This window comes from Hetaerina americana, unplaced genomic scaffold, assembly GCF_022747635.1.
Source record: "Hetaerina americana unplaced genomic scaffold, ioHetAmer1.1.p SCAF_5, whole genome shotgun sequence".
NCBI classification, from domain to species: domain Eukaryota; kingdom Metazoa; phylum Arthropoda; class Insecta; order Odonata; family Calopterygidae; genus Hetaerina; species Hetaerina americana.
The window spans coordinates 75,455,087-75,476,690 of NW_027287095.1; the positions used below are offsets into that span (position 1 = coordinate 75,455,087).

Genomic DNA, 21,604 nt, shown 5'->3' on the forward strand with positions numbered 1-21,604 from the left:
AAGTCAGACTCACTATAGCTAGGCCAACCTGTCTCCTTTGATTAAAGAAAAGATCAGGACTTTATGGATGAACTTTCTGTTAAAAACTAGGACTAATAATTGCCACAGACTACTAACCACAAATTCTGAAATTTATTTTGCCATTAATTGGGGATAATAAAAGATTTGCTGTGGACTAGCAACAATTCTGCACATGTTTTGCTGAGAAGTAATGGTCATCACTTTTGAGAGGTTAACATTGTTATGCTACGAACCACACCTGCCTGCAATGAAACCATGCTTGCCTGACATGAAACCTAATTTTTGAAAGCACTTGATGATTTACACTGACATGAAGATTGAATGAAATTTTAATTTCGGTTCATCGTGGAATTCTCAACCTGTGCCAGAGTTTAATTACAATGTCTCAAGGCCTCAAGCCATAATTTAGGCACTAAAAAGAGTACTCATGCACTAGAATTATATAAGTATGAAAGTGTAAATGCAAAAAAAACAGCAACACACTTTTCAAATAGTTCTGAGGGTTTGAGTGGAAATTCCAATTAGGGGATGGTGGTTGTCCTCCTTATAGGAGAACTCTTCATTAAGAGTTCTCTCACTAACCCATATTGGGTTACTTTGAACAAAAATGCATTTTAACCATAGAAAAATATATTTCCCAGTTCTAGTGCTATTTCTACAAAAATTAAGTGGGGCATTGTAATGATGGAGTTCCATTGATTTCAATTGGGAATGTCTAATAAAGAGATTGAACACAAATTCTAATTATTATAAATGTTTGCATTTTGTCTAAAAATGTATTCGTTGAGAATAATAATGTATCTATATGCGTAATCCTAATTAATGTAATTCATTGTGAGCATTCAACTCAAATATCTAGTTTTAAGCTATTATTAATGAAAATGAAAAGCAGTTTTTCAGCATACTTGTCCTTCTGATAAACTATAATATCCTGGCATGCTATGTTATAACCTCTTTATCCTTTGTTCTTGATATTCTGTAATGTATTCCTTCTAGCAAAATATCTTTTACTGAGCACCAAAAACATTTCTCATTTAAAGGTCACTATTGAAGCATAAATATTTACAAAGCAAAACTTCTAATTCGCAAGTGATATTTTGTTTGAGGAAATAAGTCCAACTAATATTTCAGCTATATCAATTCAACACTAATCATAATAACAACAAAGTTAAAACATTTCTTGATTTCTTAATACACTGAGGATGAGTTTTCATTAATCAGTTGTAGAAGCAATTTAAAGACTTTATTCATTCAGATGTTACTCGATAATGAGTGTATTTATTTGAGGATTTTGGATTATATTCTTCAAGTTCAATTCACTTTTAGTAGTTATTGTAAATAACCATTCCATAGCACTCATTGTTGACTGAAATTCACTTCTAATAATCATCAGACTTAAAGCATTTATTTCATTTTACCAGAAAATTATGCTGGCAAAAGATAGTTGAAAGATAAAAGTGGAAAACATGAACATCAGTAATGAGATTTCAGTTCAATTTGGATTTATAAAAATCATTTTATTTAATTATCAGTACATTTTTAATGTAAATGTTCATGTTTTTCTATAATTGATAGTATATTTACTTTTTTATCAAAACCTAATAACTAGCTTTATTTTCCTCAGGCACTGATGACAGAGGTGTTTGTGAAGACAAGGCACAGGCTGTTGGAGGAGGGAGCATGACATGTGCAGACTTCCTTACGCGTTATGGTTCCCAGTACTGTGATTATCAATATATATTACGGAACTGTTGTGCTTCTCAGAGAGCATTTTGTTCCTGAAACAGTCAGCGGTAGCCATTTGGGTCAACAATGGCATGGACCTGTGAATGGGGCCTAAATTTGCAATAATGGCATCTTGTTCTGAGCACATTATTCGATAATGAGTTCCTTCGGCTGCAACACTTTGGGTATACCCTGGCAAGTGCCCAAACTACCCTATTTTGTGGCCTTCAAACAACTATATTAGTATGATTTTAGTACAATGAAGTACCAATGTTAACTCAATCAAGCTAATTAGATGTGTGAATGTAAAACAACAAAACATTGACAAAACATTAAAAGTGTTATAAGCATTTTTCATGACAGGATATGAGTGAATTTTATCAAATAATGTACAAAACTATTTTGGGATGATTCTGATAGTCACTGTAAATATTTTTGTAAAAGAATGAATTCATCCCAAAGTTTGTACATAAATTAGCTTGTTATGTAAATTATTTGACATTGCCTGCAAGAAAAGTATGCCAAATGTCATTACATTTGATCAAATCACCATTTCTGTCAAGTATCTAGGTATTATTACGGCACCACGTGATACAAGATCAAGACCCACCTATCGAGGAAAATTGCTGTTTTCGGGCAATTGTTAAAGTGAATGGTGTATCCCATCTGCCATGTGCTTGAAACTATGGACTAAAACGCACAAATTTACTGTGTAATTTAAGAAATGAGGTTGTTATAAATATCAGGATTTATTTATCTTGAGAATTCATTTCTTTGCTTGGTGCATGCTACACTAGCATGGAGAACTAAATGAACAAAAAAGAAATGACTTACTCAATGTACCAAATCATGTAATTTAAACATGATTTAATTGTAATATTTAATGTATGTTACTTTGGAAGGACATTATTATTGGCCTTTATTGGTGTAAAGAAAATGTTAGGAAAAACAGCATTGCATACATTGATTTATAATTAAGAGTATGCAAAAAAATAATTAGAGCTCTAGCTTTCCATAGATATTTTTCTCCAAGGATTGATGAACATTTAATTTCATTGAGTATGACTGTTTAATTTAAAATAAATTTATATGATTTGTAGAAATTATTATTCTTAAACCTGTTTTTAAATCTCAATTTAAACTTCATTTTCCATGAAATGCATGCCTGATATGAAAAGCATTATTCATCTTGCTAAAGTGCCCAAAAGTGAATAAAGATTTTTGTTACCTAAGATGTCACATTGGATAGAAATCAGTGCCTACGTTTCTATTAATAAAAATTGTTTTTGTTTGTCAACTCCAAATTGAGTAATTTCATAATTAAATGTTACCTACTATACTATTATACCTACCTACTATACCTACTATATATAACTTCTACATAAATTGATTGTAAAAACTAAAGTGAGATTGTTTTTCTACGTGAGAGAGAGAATGAAGTTTTTTGTGTACATATTTATTAGTTATTGAAAGTTAAACTACTAAAATTAATCAAATTCAACTCATATTCGCCATATATTTGAATGTTTTAGCTGCTTTAGAATATCTAAGTTTGTCACAGTCATGAGTGGTCACTTCAGCTAGTGATTTGCATTTACACTACTTCAGGATAAAGAAAACACTAGAAATAAATTGGGCACATTAAAATGCTTAATTAATCAATTTGTTATGCATGTAGTATTATGTGAGTAGTGCTTAAAATGCTAGTCTTTGGAGCAATTATGATTTACATAGCTGTTATTATGACTTCCATTCATGGGTTCAACCTCACATTCTCTTGTTGATCATACTATACATATATATATTTATATATAAGAATCTTCAGTCAATGAATGAAAAGGTAAGAGCTAGATAAAAGAAGCATTCAAGAAATATATAGAATGTCAATTAAATTTTAAGCATCAGAGAGTAAGAAACCTTACCAACACCGAGTTACATTCTGATAAGTTATATTTGAAATACTAATTCATTTAAAATATATTTTTTATTAATGTCAAAGATTATTTGGAAATAATGTTCCAATAATTGTATGGGTTAGTGTATAGCTGTTCCACTTTATGCTAAAAATTGCAAAAATGTTGTTTTTTATTATTTTGTAGTTTCGGTTTCCATAGGAAAATTGTTAAGAACTCCCAGCTTTTATATAGGATGGCTCTACCCTCAATCATTATGAATATTACTGAAAGGAAAGGAATATCATTTGATCACATTTGTAATTTTTTGTTGGCACCACTTTTTATTACTTATTTTAGTTCCAGCATAAATTGAGTCATAAAAACACAGTAATCAACCCGAAGGTCGGTTTAGTAGGTGATGGTAGAGATCACCCAGTACTAAGCCCTATACAGGGTGTGAAAATTCACACATCAGGGTAGGGGGGCCAGTTCCTTTCCCTGTGCCGGTTTCTCAGGAAGACCTGGTACCCAAAAAATCACTTAAGCTTGGGTGGAGCTGCAGGTGCCCAGAGTGCCTTGCCCGGGAATCGAACCTGGGACCCTCTGGTCAGTAGCCCAGCGCTCTACCCACTGGACTACCGCGACCCAAATTGAGACATGATAACTCAAAATCAAGTTTAAATGATAATTTAACATGCTAAACCAATGTCAAAATATTACAGGAATGCAATGTTGCTGTCATTGACCAATAGAAATTGGACTATAACCTTATTATTCATATCAAATAGATGGTGTGATATCATAATATTACAAAATAATAGCTACGCAATGGGAGGCACTAGCTGCTGAGGTAATCAGGTGTGTGGAGCTAAGAAAATGGTCCCACTACCCCGAATGTGTGCATTTAACATACTCCAGAGATTAATATTAGCTGAGCTCTGCCCTTATCTATCAAAGCCAACCTTTGAGTTGATTGCTGTAGTGGTTTGACCATTTTCATCTCTAAATCGCAACAATTTTCATGACGCCTGGTAAATTAAAACTAATATTATAGAACATTCTAATCAAGAGGAGCTGTCTTGCAATAGGTTTCAATGTGATGTACTCTATTGCTTTTAGTCCAAAGCATCTTTTTTTCCGTGACTCGTGCCATTTTTTTATGCCAACAGTCATTCAAATCCTTTTTCTTCCCCTTCTGATCTTTCCTTCAACTTTCCCTGTGAGATTGGACTTGGCAAGTAATACATAAAATTCGGTATTAAAAAACTTAGACTGAAAATGTGTTGTGCTATGCCCTAATTGATATCAACAGTTATCGATTCTCCTTTCGGCATGGTTCTGATAATACCCAGCCATTTGTACAAGTGCTCTATTTCATCTACTTCAGCTAGGATTTAATCTATTATTGTTACCTATGTAGGATTCTGAAAATTTCATTACCTCGATTTTCGTTTGCATCCTTGTTGTTATGCAACTTTCAGACGTTTTCCAGTCAAATTGGTTGCATAACTCCCAAGCTGATGACATACCCCAAATTCGTTCTAAATTAGGGTTTCATAGCCCTTTTCTATCCCTGTATTCCCTTGGTTTTTAGAAAATCTTTAAACACTTCTTATTCAATATATATAAAAAATGTAATTTACCGTGCACATTCGTGATCAATGAGAAATAAATGGATTAATTAAGTTTTCCTAATTAAAATTTGGTAAATGAAAATTCTCAAATTAACATGAAATGTTAGCTAAAATACACCTGAATTTTATGTTTGGACTCCAGTTTAATTCCTGCTTTGAACTTGATTGAAAACAGCTCCAAAAATCCTCATTCACATAGATTAGTCATAATACATTGAATTATAGCCTTCTAAGCACACCTAGTTAAAATGGGATAGTGTTCTAATAAGGTACACCAAACATTTCATTGCTTCGTTGATTAGTGATGAATTCTGTGTTCCTGATCATTCTGGAAATCAATCAACTCCTCTTTCACCATGGAACCATCCCTCGTTTTTTTCTAAATCATAAGAAAAGTTTTTAGATCCAAGCATTTGGTGAACAGGTATTATTCTTGCAACTACCTTTGTCAAATACAATATTTACTCAATTTTTCAAATATCAAATAATGCTATTGCAAATTCTCTGTTATAGTTCACTCATCTTTTCTTCAGCCACTGCTGGACTGAGATCTTGGCCTGAAAGTGAAATGTTCACTGGATCAAGGATTCCAAGTATTTCAGAAAGGCAAGCCAGAAAAATCTTGAAGTTTAGATCTTTGAAATATGAAGAGAAAGTAAATTCCTTTTCCACTAAAAACATGTCAATTAAATATCTAAGTTAAAAAACTCTTACTAAAACATATACTCTGGATTCCCACCACCCTTCCATTTAAAGCAGCATTATGATGTGATCTAATTCAACCACTTAATATGGCATTTGTTGTCTCAGGCGTAACTTTATGGATTTTGCATAACATGTATGTAAATGTAATCATTGACTTTGTAATTCCACGCACTTTTTTGAGCTTGTGGACCTATAAAGGCAATAATTTAATTTAATTTCAACACTTAATATGAAGATTTAAACATGCAGTGTCAGTGTAGAAAAAGGGATCTGCTTTGATAAAATACACATCTTGGACAACGGCACACAAAACATCTATCAAATTATGTGGAAGTTTTTAAAATTTTAAAGTATGCCGATGAACAGTTGCATAAAATATTTGGGTAAATTTCTCAAACAAAAGGAATGGAATCTGATTTTTTTTCCCAAAATTATGATGCATGTGTCAAGTAAAAACAAGAAACAGCACAGTTGAAGAAATTAACTGGCACATCCCAATATAAATAATTTCTTGCTAGAGTTTTCTTCATTTCCTACACTAATTTTAGACAAATGGCTTCATAGTTTTCTTGAATCTGATAAAAAATTTTATTAAATGATAATGAAAGGTTCACTCAAGTTTCTCTTTTGCTCCTCAAACACACCTAAACCCTGCCTAAACCATAGCTTGCAGTTAAACCTACCTGTATGCCTCAGCAATTGTATGTAGTTTCTTTTCTTTGGTGACCCATAATGAATATGATACTAACTGTTCTCTAGTGCTGCCTGATTTAGGCAAATAAATTGATGGTTATGAAGTGTGACATTCTTACCAACTTTGGCTCATTTTACTTTAAATGAGGACTCTTAGCCATGGGAATATTCAGATAGAAAATTTTAGAGATACTCTATACTATATTTTGACGATTTCATTTGGCTATTGTCGAATATCCTGCTATCAATGAAGTACTGAGGCTTTTGCACATTTCTTTATCAAACACAAAAGTAAGCCAATGCGAGGGCGGGAAAATATTCAACACCCGGCGGTGTTGAATATTTTTCAGAGGTATCTCGATCCCTACTTGAGGTGCTTTGTAGAGGGCACTTTGGGTAAGTACGCCGTCCGTCGGATGGGACGTTAAGCTGCAAACCACTTGGCACTTTCGTTAAGAGTAGGCTAATGCCGACGCCATGTTTTTCTCCACCTCCATCCTTTCCTGTCCATCCCCTATGGCACAAATGACCTCAGCTGTCAGTCGCCTCCCCTAAATACTACTACTACTACGAGGGTGGTTCAATAAGTACCCGTGTTTGACGACAAAGGGCATTCCTGAGGGATGTTTATGTTATCATCGTGTGTTGCCATCTATCCAACGATGGCAAAACAAATTTTAGACTGATTTAAAGGTTAGTTTGGAATTGGCAGCCATTTGAGTAAGACGTATTCGGTAATTTTCCCAAAGATGAAAAAAGAGCAGTATCGTTCAGTAATTTGCTTTTTGTTTTTGAATGGGAAGAAATGCAAGGAGATAAAAGCAAAGTTGGATGCTGTTTATGGGGACACTTTGCCGTCTATGACCACAGTTAGATATTTGGTTCAACGAATTTAAACGTGGGCGAACATCTGTTTTTGATGAGGAGCGACCAGGATGCCCGGCAGACATGGTTACCAAGGAAATTATTCAAAAAGTCCACACCATGAATCTTGCTGATCAACGAACGAAAGTGCGCGAAGTAGCAGAGGCATTGGGTGTGTTGACCAGAATGGCAATTAATATTTTACATGATAAGTTGGTGATGAAAAAATTGTCGGTCCGATGGGTGCTGCGATTGCTCATGGTGGACAACAAGCTGATCCGGCTGTCAACTTCATAAACTGCATGAACTACGTCATGAATTGCTGCCGCACCCCCCGTATTCACCCCATCTGGCTCCCTGCGACTTTTTTTTATTCCCTAACATGAAGAAATGGCTCGTGGGAAAAAATTTAGCTCAAACGATGAAGTTATCGCCAAGACAGAGGCGTATTTTGGAGAGTTCGACAAATCCTATTTTTTGGAGTCATCCTCAAGAGGTCACCACAGTAGCTTAAATGACTAAAAGCACCTAGCCAGATATTAAAGGACCTTGATTCATAATCTGACCAAGGCAAATGATTTTAACCCTGGAGAATTCCTACATAAAATTTTGTTGGCAAAATGAGAGAGCCGGAGCATATACCTTAGTGTATATCTCATGCATGAGGGGGAAAATGATGAAGTCACAAGAATTGAGGGGGCATCAATCTGGCAAATATTCTAGCTATCCTGCTCTTTTTAGAAGGAACATTAAGGTACTGAGAAGAGAAATAAATGCATTCTGTACCATTGTGCCTCTATCCAAAAGAAGAGCCAAAATATTTTATGGTGTGGCTGATAGAAAGTGACGCTATGCAATAGCCTGGAAATATGCTAACACAACTACTTTCAGAATACTTCAATTGCATAAAATGTATAATTATTTGCTGACTATTGCCTCAATCCCTTGGGGATATGAATTTCCCAGGTTCTAAATAATCCGTCTTTGTTTTATTATAACATTTTTTGTGATGGACTGTACTCTTTAGAGTAATTCATTTGGTTTGGTCTCCTGAGAGCCAGTTTCAGTACTTGAAGACTCATATTTAAATGGCCTTATACCCTAGAGAAAGTTGGTTGCTATTCGGGCAGGGATCACATCTTTCAGAAGGTATTTTGGCTTCCAAAGTATATGAGGAGCCCATTTTCATATATCCCCAAATTTCATTTATATCAATTCATCTATTTCTACATTGACCATTTGGATGCAAATGGACGCATGTAACAATTCTCTAATCCTGAACAAACGTTGGCATAGGAAAAAGTAGCGTGTCCTTTATAGCAGCAAAAACTTCAACAGTTACTTAAAAAATAAGTATGATACAGGTCATTGTGACTTCTGTAGTCACGTTAAAGTTATCTAAAAGAGTGCTTTATTAAAATATGTTTATAATAGATCGCTAATTATCTAATGGGTGGATTATTCATTGGTTCGAACAGGACTCGTTCCCTATTATTCTATCCACTTCTAATCCTTTCCCTATTGCCTTAATTTTAGTGGCTAATGACATTTAAGCTGACTGGGAAGAGTTTTTTCATCCATACCTAGATTATTAACTTACATAATTTATAATCATGCAATTGCACCATAATGAATGTTTTAAAATTTACTCTGAATTAGTAGGACCTGAGAGGTTGGTTGCATAATGCATTATGATTTCATTTTCATTTCCTTTAGACAGGTTTAAAAAAATATGAATAAATTCTTTATTTTGATTTAAAAATAATAGTCAATTGTTTAACCATGTTTTAACTCATAAAATTGCAGATGCATTCCATCTGTACTCATTATTTGGAAGTGGCAAACGTCATTAACTCCAATTTGTTCACTTTGTGGAGGTGAGAGGGCCATGGTAGTACGATTGGGTGGGAACACTTATATAAGCATTTATTGTGTCTGAATTTCACTTTTGAGGAGCGTAAAAATAAAACCTTCAGGAATTTTAATCTGATGCTTTTGGAAGCAATTTATTATTATTAAAAAATATTTATGGTATGCCGAAAGGATGGCTCGGAATGAATTCTACAAGACGGACCCGTCTGTGTTTGATCGACCCGCCAGATGTCCCTTTGGCTTTAGCGCATTATGTCAGTAAACAAATGAAGTTAGAAAATTATGGCCGCATTGATTTAAGCTAAGAGTGTTGGAGAGATCTCAGTGTGGAATTTTGTTTTAATCGATAAGTGAAAGTTGTTGTTAGGATAAACGTGTGTATTATTTCTCAGGAAGAAAGAAATCGCTATTTGCAACAGGCAGAGGAGTTTTTTATTGTCAGGTGAGAACGTCTTGGGAATTACATTAATCAAGAATGGCGGAAGGAACATACGAGTACGAATGTATGCGGGCCGAATTGCTTGGTCTTCCCAAGCCTGAAAAGAAACCAGAGCCGGAAAAGCCAGAGGTTGTTGATGAAGATGAAGATGAAATTGATGCGGAGACAGCTAAAGTGAATATATAATGAAACTTTTAAGCTAACGCAATAAAATTTCTTAGCCGACAATTCCTTTGTGAATTACTAGTTTCTGGGTAGATCCTAATTTATTTTCAGTTGCGATTTGCCAAATCCTTCATTTATGTATTTTGCTATTTTTTATGTTGTTATTTTATGTTTTACCTTATTTTAAGGCTTTTTCTGCATTGGATTGTCGTTATGAATGGGGCTTAACGATGATTTTCAGGTCATTTAGCCATTTCAGTAAGTAGTGTAAATTACGGAATTGTTGATTAAGATTTATCGTTGTAAAATTTCCAAGTAATGATTTTTTAAATTAGGAGCTCGAGAATGCCAAAGATGACTTGAAGAGAGCTGGTGGAGGTTTGGAAGAACTTACCAGCATTCTTGCAAACACACAAAAAAAACTTAATTCTTTCAAGGTGAGGCACTTATTTACTTGAAATGCCAATGATTTTCTCACAATGGGCGTATTTATTAAAAGTAATTTCTATTTTTTTCCTTTTAGCCTAATTTTGGTAGTCTGAAAGATCTATTCCAAAGGCATTTAAGTACCGATAATGGATCAGGTAGTTCAGACTCCACTAAAGATGAAGCTGCTAAAGATGAAACCAGTGCTAGTAGTGAAGGTAATCATGTGGTGTTGTCATAAAAGTCAGTACCGTAATTAAGGTTTTGTGACATGCACACTGGGATATTGTACTATGTTATGAAAAATTGCTTTCCTAAAAGTGGTGATTTTTTTCTCTCTTAATCTGATGGTTGTAGTATGGGCAGTTAAAATTTATGATTGCTCAAGTTTCATTCATCATATGCTACAAGATAGTAAAAACTAATAGAATACACTGTTAACCCTAATGTTGCTATAATATTTGTGAAACAAAGATAGTGTAATTTAAAAACAATTGTCGTTTTGACCCTGTGCTGCCCAATTTCCAGTGAGAATGGCATACAAAGATAATTTTTTTGTGACAGTTCATCAAATGATTTCTTGAAATATGCCAAACGTTCACCATATTCATTTATGGGAAAAGCAACAACACGAATGACCATGTGTAAATATTAGAAAGTTCTTAGCTTTTCCAGATTATTGTGCCTTAATTTTACTGACTGTGTCAGGTTGTATGAAGTCCAGAAGGATAATTCTGACATTGGGAAGATAGTTTCCTTCTTAATTTTTTCTGAACACAGGTCATGCCATGACTATTCAATATGTTCCATTACTTGGTTGTAAATTCTATTGTTGTCTACCTAATTGTGTGCTTTAGCCATCTGTATGAATTTGTAAAGGACATTTTTTTCTACTTTCTACCTATGATACTCTATAACTTCAGTTAACTGAACTTGGCCCATGAAAAGGTAGCCCATGACCGCATCTCTTCCAGTAGAGACTATAGATTTTTCATTGATACCAGCTCACACATTTTTCCATGAAATTAAAGTCTACATCTACTAAACCAGGAATGTATCTCGCTAAATTATTTGTTATATATACTACATATTATATTATTATTTATACTATTTATTATATTTACTGTACATTAGAGAATCAAATATACAGTCAATCTAATCTGGAAAATCGCTAGCGTACGCAATCATCAATGTGTTTCTGCTTACAAAAAGTAAGCCCATTTGTGTATTTAAGAATTTATATGAAATGAAATTCACATATTTCATCTTTGGAATATGAATTTTGGTATATAATGATAATGGAAAATAATTTAGTTGATGAAAAAACAAGTGGGCATTAGAACTTCATTGAAGTATATAACCACAATGTTATTTTTAGATTTCGGTGTTTCACCGAAGTAAAAGAAAACAATGTATCTTTCCACCAACATTTTTGGCAAGATACATAGTTTTTTACTTCATTGATAATAGATTTCCACAAAGTTAGGGGTAGGGATCTAGGAAATGAGTGACCATCTTACTCATGTGTAATAACTGCAGGTAATAATTAAATAAATCTAAACCATGGCATTCTTGGAAATTTTATAACTCATTATTGAACAATGACTTTTTTATTTGTCATTTCCATGAGTAGTATTGAATGCATTAATTCAAGAACACAATGTATATTTCCACTGTTCTTTATTTTGGTACTACTAGTTTCAATGAATAGTATCATTAGGTACTTAATAAGCACAGGGGTAAAATATATTGTGTTCTTCATTTAATGAACATGAACTCCTACAAAGCTGAGCCAGAAACTGTTGAATACAGTAATATCTAATGTTAACACAAAATTATTATTTTTTGGCACAATAGTGTTATTCAATAGTACATGGGAAGGCCCAGAAGTACCAGCTCTGTTGTTAATTATTTGTTTGGCAGCCATCAATAGTGAATGCTTTCACTGAATATTTGAAAATGGAGAAAAAAGGTCATCATTATGTGACACAATACAATATATTTGAAAGGCCTCAGCCCAACTAATATAAAAGCTGAACTGGATTCTACTCTGGGTGAGTCTGCTCCTTCGTTTACAACAGTAAAATATTGGGTAGCAGCGTTTAAATGAGGCCATGCGAGGTGTCAAGACGAGCATTGCATTGGTCGACCAAATGAGGTGACAACTCCAGAAACAGTGAAGAAAATCCACATGGTGATGCTGGATGATCGTCCACTGAAATTGCGCAAGCTAGCAGACAGTAGGCATTTCAAAAAGTGCAGTACATCACATATTAACTGAAAATTTGGTTATGAGAAAGCTGTGTGCAAGAAGGGTGCTGTGTTTGCTCACACTCAAGCAAAACCAGTGTCTTGAAGAAGTTTCAATTAAGTGTTTAGCAAAGTTTCACAGCAACAAAGCTGAACTTTTGTGCCGTTTCATAACCATGGATGAAACATGGGTCAATTACTTCACAGCCGACACAAAAGAACAATCAAAACAATGGATTCAAAAAGAAGAAGCAGCTCCAAAGAAGGCAAAGACTGTTTCATCTGCCGGCAAGGTCATGGTGTTGGTTTTTTGGGATAATTTTCATTGACTATCTTGAAAAAGAGAAACTATCAACGGCAAGTATTATGCAAACTTATAGCAATGTTTGGGCAAAGAAATCAAGCAAAAGCAGCCGCATTTAACTAAGAAGAAAGGGTTGTTTCATCAAGACAATGCACCAGCTCACAAAATCCATTTTTGCAATGGCCAAAATGCATGAGTTAAAGTTTGAATTGCTACCTCATGCCTCCTATTCGCCAGATTTAACCCCCTTGGATTATTTTCTGTTCGCAAACTTGAAAATATGGCTCGGTGGTCAAAGATTTTCCAACGAAGAAGTGATGTCGGCAGTTAATCTATATTTTGAGGAGCAAGACAGTTCTTATTATGAAAAGGGTATCAAACTAATTGAGCATCACTTGGAAAATTGTATAGAGCTGAAAGGAGATTAAGTTGAATAATATATACTTTTTTCCAAAATTTTTGTTTTCTTTGTTGGGTCGGGTACTTCTGGGATTACTCTCGTATTAAGGGAATGTGTTTCACATCATTAATGTATTCACTCAGTGTAAACTGTGAAAGATAAAGTTTCCATTGCAAGAAAATTTTTCTTAATTTCAACTGAATTTAAAATTGCCATTTTATGTTTACAGCTTGTTGTGGGGCAACTTTCTGATGCCAAGTATTGCGTATCTCTTTGTTTAAGAGTGGTAATTTTTTTCAAAGGCTTCCTCAAACTGATTAAAATGTTTTTCGTTTCTGTCTTTGTTAGAGAGTCGTTAAATAATCTTCCAAAGTTAGATGTAACCATAGTGATGGCATATGTGTAAGGGAAATGTGTCCTCTAAAATTGTTACAATAATCTTTGAGCTGAAATAAAACTTTTATTTATTTAATTATAACACACACATACAATTAATAACTGCTATGTTTATCCCTGATTTTTGCTGTCTAAATCATTCGGGTGTCTAATAATGATGCTATCTTTAAAATGGTGGAAATAAGCCTTTCTTTTGATTTCTGATTTAGGTTTTTTAGCAGCCTTGAGATGCTACATTTATTCCATTAGTTTACTATGATAATTTTGGGAAATCACCCTATTTTTAAAACATTTTTGAAAAATGTTAGCCCCAATTAAAGTGGAATGAGCTATTGATTTTCAAATAAAAATGAAATGGCATCACAATAAGTTCAAGTGCAGCATCTAGCTAATTATGTTAGCATTATTTGTAGAGCATGATTACATAAAGTGTTTTTACTTATATTTTTCTTTATAATATATTTAGGGACCCCAGACATGACTAAGAAACTGGCAGTTGCTACGAAAGCTGCCAATGATCTGGGTGAAGAGATGGAATCTCAAGTTGATAAGCTTGATTCCCTTGTAGCCAAGGCTGAGTATGCTGAAATGAGCATGGCAAGTCAAAATAAGCAAATGCGCAAGTTTCTTAATTAATTGTTAAGTTTGGCATTTTCAGCCAATTGTGTGAATAACTAGTACACTGAAACCATCTTGTGTGGAGCATATTGAAGTTGAGTTCACTGGGATTCAGACTCTTTGGTCATTGTTGATAATTGATCACTACTGTGAGTGATCATTCAGTGTGTGAGTAGACAAACCTTGTCCTTCCTTATAGTTTTCCATTGTTTGTTTAAGGTAAAGGTGCACGTATGACAAAATCAAAATAATTTTAAGGCAGAATATTTTTTATGTGAAGTTATATATAGGGATTGCTTATTTGAGATTCATGATGGATGATTCATGTTTGAATAAATTTTTACTCACATTCCATTAATTAATTCTAAAAGCCATATAATTGAATCGTCTCTTCATAAATGCCATAATTAATGTACTATTTTTTATCATTTTGTGAAATTTAGCTTAGCTTTCCATCATTAAGTGTTGGGGATGATGACAAAAGATTGCGTGTTATTTTTTTGCATACAATTTTAATATGTGTTGTAAATTGAAAACAGATTTATAGTGTTGTAATATGAATAAAAAGCAATACATAACATTTTTTATGACTGTAAATGGAAATGTATACATTTTCCAATCTTAGTGATAGTAATAGTTGTTGGAGGATTTTACTTCTTGTCTATATTGTTCTGACATATGTATATATGTAAATGAACGTCTATTGTGTGAAATTTTGAAAAGTCTTAACTTATATTTAATGAATATATATATGTATATCATTGTATATTTCAAATGTCTGCCAGACAGATGATGACTAAGTTGTTATCATGGTGTCAACAAACTAAATTTAAAGGCAGGAAACACCTTTCAATCTATTCCTGAGTTAATGGAATTCCATAAAATGATATAACTTTAAAATAGAGGTATTTTTACTGTTATGGATTATTGTATTTGATATTTATTGTCAAAGAAACACATCACAATTCTGTGTGTGATGTTGGATAAAGTGATGTTAACTGTATATTTATAATGATTAGGCCAAGCATACAGTGAAAGTGACATTTTCAATACACCACCAGATTCAGTTCCCCTCTAATTGAGACCTATTTTGCTTAGAAGTATGGAAGAAAAGTCAAAAACCAAACAAAGCATTCAATTATGCACATCCTTTTTTATTTATTTTTATAACAGTTTTAATTAGTGTTATACATACTGCCTCAACATGATTGTTTTACAAATAATGCTAACTCCTTATTTACTTGCGTCATGATTATGTGGAAACAAGTCTCAGAATATCTCAGAAGATCTTTTAGCATCCTTTAGGATTGTACAAATTCAAGTATAACTGGACTAATTTTTGCTTATATACTTTTACTCTCTTGTATTTCTTTTAAATTTTTTGATTGAATATGTGTATTGAGTATCTTTGATTTTTTAAGGCATATTCACTTTCTCCAGCCATTATTCTTGTTATCTGTATTATACTATATCTTCATTAAATTTTGGTGTTATGTTTCCAATGGTCCATCAGCAGTCCTACGATCAATTATTCATTATGTTCAGCTTCCACCACATCACGCCTGAAGCTACTCAATTTATTCTAACTCATACTGTGACTCCCACATTTTGCTCTGACATTCATTGTGTGCATAGTCCAAAAATTCTGTCCCTAATCATTTATTTCCAATCACAATCGCATAATTTTTGTTAACTTTTGTTTGACATTTGGCTGAAAGTATTTCTTGCTGTATTCTTCAGCTTTTCCCTCAAAATACTGTTTTGTGATGTTTCTTTTCAAGGTCATGTCTTAATGTGAAGAGTGATGTAAAATAACTGGAGGATTGATATTTCAGTAGTAATGCCCATGAACTAGAGCTATTTCTAGAAATTCTTGGTGTCATATCTTTGTCTTTAAACCAGTGCTTATGATTGATTATCTCTTACTGTTCCAACTCTCTTTCTTTGTAACTCTTAGGGCACTTAAATTATCATTTAGCCATAAGACAGCCTCAAAATCTTCTGATTATCAAGTGCCTGTAAATGTCAACTGTCTTGGCTAAGGCAAAGCTTCCGTTTGGATTTCAAGTTCCTCGTTATTGAGGGTAATACTGGTGATTATTGTTCTGTGATCAACTTTTTTGGAAACTTATCTGAAAGTTTACAGTCAACTCAATCTAACAAGTGAACAAATTGTACCTGGAAAGCTTATAAATTACTTAGTAAAGCTTAATCATGAAAACTTTTACATATTGCTGTTAGAATTGGTCAGGTTAGTTACTTGAGTTATTTGAAATGGTCAAGAGCCACATTAGCCACAATACTTTATTCAATAAGCATCTGTGCTTTGCATGATTCTTATTCATATTGAATAAAAACTTTACCTTCATAGTGGGTTGTTTTTGGTTGGAATGAAGATGAAATATGGCAGCATTGATCTTTGTATTAACTAAAAATATAGAAATACGTGTAACATTATCTGGAGAATTTTCCCAATGATGAGGAATAAAGAAAAATGAAGACTTGGCCATAGTAGGAAGGTATCTGATATTGAGATGCATGGTATTCTTACAAAAAGTTTGTGGTGTGTCAAACTTCCCGCATACTCTCAATGATCTCATGTTCCATATCCCTATCCTGCATTCATCCACCTTGACTGATGTTTCCCTCCCAGTAGTTCCCCTCCGGAGATCCGATTAGGGGAATAGTTTGCCTCCAGAATATTTTACCGGTAGGAAAGCCATCATGTCACATTTGAATGCAAAACTGCATATTCTAGGGAGTCTAATGTGGAGGTTTCCCGTTACTTTCTGCATAAGGTATTGAAATTAATTTAGCAAGCTACGTAGCTGCAGAATCTTTGAGTCATTCTCTGAGCAGAGGTCCTGCAAAACCTATTATTTAAATCTCTACAAACAACCTTATGTCTTGATGATGCCTTTATTAGCACAAAATTGTAGTGTTTTAGTGCAGTTTTAGATGAAATATTTATGTTTTCCACTCATTTGCCTTGAAGGAAATAGTAAACAATTGCATAAGATTAGTTATGGTTATGAAAATGAAGTTATATGCCGTTAAATAGGTTAAGTAGATGATAATCATTACTTAAAATAGTTCCATAAAAGAAGGATTTCATTCAATTAGGGCAGACAAAAAAAGCATGATGATTGATATTCTTTTTGGAGAAACAATTTCTGATAAGCATTTTTTTATACATAATTACTGACTTATATCATCACGTATAAAAGTACTTGAATCGCAAAGGGAAGGTGTACAAAATTTCAAAAGCCATAAAATTGCCCGGGAATTCTCTAAACTTAAAATTCAACTTTAAATTCAGCCAGTCAGCGTGGAGATTTATTAATTGATATGTGTGCCTACATTTGGCGTAAACAAATTCTAATTTGATTTTAATATTTAAGTAGTCATTTTTAATGAAATTTTCATTCTCACAGCAATAAAAAATTCTTATTCTTCCACACTCTCAACTTCCTTTCCTAATGAATTTTTTTGACATTATTTTTCAATGGTCCATAATAATATATTCATAATAAGTCAAGGCTTTTTGTACTGCAATCCAGGAACATAGTCTAAATGTCTCATTGGAAAAAATGGCATTAAAGACTATGAATTTGACCAGAGAAATCACAAATGTTTTAATGAAATTTTTCTTTGAGTTCTCTACCATCTAAAGGAGGGTAATTTAGTTGGATAATTATAATTTTAAATGCGGATGCCTGTAACATTGAAACAGATTACCCTTGCATTCATTTTGACATGCATCAATTCTCTCCCAAAAGTAATTATCAATTCAATATCAATTATATTTATCATATAGTATTGTTGATTCATTTGTATAATGATGAAATATCAGTAGTAGGGACTGTCTGTCAATTTATAGGCTTAACTAAACAAGTGAAAAGTGCTTTTAGTTGCTTTCGGGTGTGAAGTTATGTAAAAATAATGTTTGTAGACTGTGCCCAATTCTGAATTTTGTGATAATTTTGAGTATGGATATTTTATGTTTTTTGTATAATTTACATGGCATGATTATAATTTATTAATGCTTTGTATTTAAGGTGAACTTAATAAGTAGTGTCATCAAAATGGTTGTAGGCTCTAGTTTAAAGATTTGATATTGACACCAAAATTCTCGCAAAATTTTATTTTTCAGTTGTTAACATTTTATATATGTCACTAATGATCTTGGGGAAAAATATAAAGTATGATATCAACCATAAAATTTATTTCTTACCTCACAAAGCCACAAGTGCTATTTTAAGCATGCATTCATTCCATGACAACAGGAGGCCATATTGGAGCTATTTTATTAGTACCTGACTATGTAGTGTGTAAGGTAAAATCTATTTCATAGGAAAATCTTCAGGAAATGGAATTATATCTTACAAAATTATTGTGTGTGTACACCTTCATTGCTTGAAAAGTTCATTTATTATTCCTCATGAAAACCTATTCCAATTTTCATGAAGAGTTTGACTTATAACATTGTCATCTTTGTGATACATATTGAGTGGTTCAAATTATATTTTTCTTAGGTCCAATAATGGATCATTGTACTCTCGCTGCAGGCTATCAATGTGCCGTGATTATAGTGTAACTTAAGTTCCTTTAACTGAAAGTTGGACACCAGGAAAATTTGGCTGTGTTACGGTGAATATGTATTCATGTCAAATAGACAAAATTTTTTACTAAGCTCTGCTGTGCATTGAAATTTTGTTTGCAGTATCAGTTGAAATTACTATTTAATTATTAATCATAAATAATTGCCACTTAAAATTAAATGGCCATAAGGATTGATCAATATGAATCAATTGTAATTATGGTATAGAAACTTAACAGATATATTATTCTGCTGATATGAAAATGCAGAAGTTGGTGCTGCTGTTAAGTACATACTCATTCTTAAATAAATATATATGTTTTTGGTGGGAAAGTATTTTTCAAATTCATTTTTATGGGTACTACTGATTCAAAAAAGTGACTCTTATCATCAATTAGAAATGTCATTTATTGATAACTATCAGTATCTTACATTATTTTATCTGTAATCTACTAATAGGGATGCTGAGTCAAATGAAGGGTATCGGGAGGTATGTGGAATTGAAGAGGGGCTTATTGTAGTGTGGGTGTCAGGTTGTTTCGTTTGGAGAGGCAAGGGAATTGTTGCTGTACTGTTGGGTAGACTGTGTCCATCCAAAACCTACTTCAATCAGTAGATTACCAATAATTATATCAAAACAATAATATTTAAGAGGAATAAATTATTTTATAAAGATGCATTCAATGCTGTTACAGAAAAGGGTTTTTTTCAAAGTGGTGGAAGTTTTTTTAAACTGTTGAGCAATAATTCTCAATTTTAACGTCATTTGTAAATGTCATGTCACAGCTATCAATCAATGATTCAAATAGGATTGGATATAATCTTAACATTTGTGCGGTGTATTTACTACTTTGTGTATAACATCTCTCTTTCACTTCTTGCATATGCTAATGGCCTATTATACATCTTCCATATCCCTTGTGTGAGTGTTGTTATATATATATATATATATATTTAGAATGATTAGGCTTGTTCAGCTTATTTTATAAAGTGCACCTAAAAGAGGAGTATTTCTGATGATGACTCTAGTGAAAGTGCCTGCACAGCTGTGTTAACCCCTGCACACGACAGTGTTGTCACTGTGTAGGCTCTTCCTCTTGGGAAACCAAAAAAAGACTGTAAAATGCAAAGTGCTGATAAAGCCTTCATTCAAAAACACCAATTTCATTTACTAGCTCATGACTTGTTGTCACTGAAACATAGCTGTTCAAAAAATGCTGAGAGACATGGCATCATTAGATTCAGCTTGCCACATATCTGACAAAAGTAATGAACATTGAATGAGAATGGGCTATCGGTATAATTTCTAAAAATTGATCGTTTTTTTAAACATTGAATTTAAATGATAGTTTTATGCAAGAGTCCCAGTGGTATTTTTAGGATATAAGCCAAGAATGAGGGCTGATGTAATCTTTTGTTTCTCTCAGTTGTCATGTACATATGAGGCATATGGGAATAATTCTAAGTTTTATTTAATTCCATATTTATCTTTGTTATTGAGATCATGCTTATGCCCAAGTGTGTTATTAAAGTCTCATATGGTATTGAGGATGATCACTAAATTACTGTTAAGACTGAGGGAATATTCCTCATCACGAAGCATATTGTGATTAGATGTTTTTCGACACTTACCAAGATTTATTAATGCACCACATGCAATTTGAATTAGCATTGGCTTTTGCATTCGATGTAAAGTGACATCCAAGTAAGTATCAACTTATTGTGCTTTCGAATTACATACTTCCTTTAAACGTGTAACCTCAATGATGTAATCTGATGGTAAAATTAAAGTTTTTAAAAATAACTAAAATGTTTTTATCATCCATCCAAAGTCATGCTTAGATAACTGATAGTTTTAAGTTATGTGAATAAAGCTTTGTTGGTGATTAGATGGATGAATTGGGGATTGACATGGCTTTTGCCCATTCTTTTTTTTCATGATATTTGTCTGCTTGAAGTTGTCAGTGATATTGATACTACAAGTTTACCCATTATCATCCATTTCCATTACTGCTATGTATTAAATACGTACTTTTCATTGAAATGGAGTACCATTAACATTTATGTTTTAGCAAAGGTGATAAAAGAAATTTGGATTCAATTTGATCACCATGGATGCTTCTTGCTTTTGCAGGCAACTGAGGTACACACAATAAACAAATTCTTGTCATTTCATCAGACATGCTGTAATGAAGTTCATCTGTGTGCAAAAGGCAGAGAAAGTTTACAAAAAGAAATAATGGACAGGATCAGATTGCCACACTTCATCATCAGATTCAGGAGTGATGGTCTTACTTTCTGGTATTTTAAAAAATTTTTCTGAGGATTTTGACATTAGGCTCCCATGTATTTTCTATAGGTTAAAATACAGTCTTTAACTGATGCAGCTATCTTTGATAGTCTCACATTTCTTTTGGGAAAACGTTTTAAATTATGTTTTTGTATGTTGGGGAATATATTATTTAATTGTGCTAAAAAGGGACTGGGGTAGATTATATTTGTGGAATGTTGATGCTGAGCTGAAGTCAACCAGCTGGATTTCACTCCAGGCTAAGGTTAGTTACATTCTTAGCCTAAGCTTGGTTTGACTGACTGCC

The 21,604-nt window shown here is 33.2% G+C and overlaps 2 protein-coding genes across 3 annotated transcripts in view; both read left to right on the plus strand.

Annotated features, from left to right (window-relative positions):
• The window catches only part of sona (sol narae), a 182,418-nt gene extending 179,537 nt beyond the window's left edge, over positions 1–2,881 (plus strand). Inside the window, exon 17 of one of the 2 annotated variants that reach the window (XM_071591978.1) lies at positions 1,646–2,881. In XM_071591978.1, coding sequence (XP_071448079.1) covers positions 1,646–1,803 — 158 coding nt within the window. In that variant the 3' untranslated portion in view covers positions 1,804–2,881. The remainder of the gene's footprint in view (positions 1–1,645) is intronic. The other variant, XM_071591979.1, reaches the window with a different exon arrangement.
• A 6,823-nt stretch (positions 2,882–9,704) lies between these two features.
• On the plus strand, positions 9,705–20,784 carry LOC139693555 (soluble NSF attachment protein 29). Its single transcript, XM_071591758.1, has 4 exons — positions 9,705–10,022; positions 10,349–10,450; positions 10,537–10,657; positions 14,256–20,784. The coding sequence occupies exons 1-4, from the start codon at positions 9,885–9,887 to the stop codon at positions 14,423–14,425; spliced, it is 531 nt and encodes a 176-aa protein (XP_071447859.1). The 5' UTR covers positions 9,705–9,884; the 3' UTR covers positions 14,426–20,784.
• Positions 20,785–21,604: the final 820 nt, after the last annotated feature.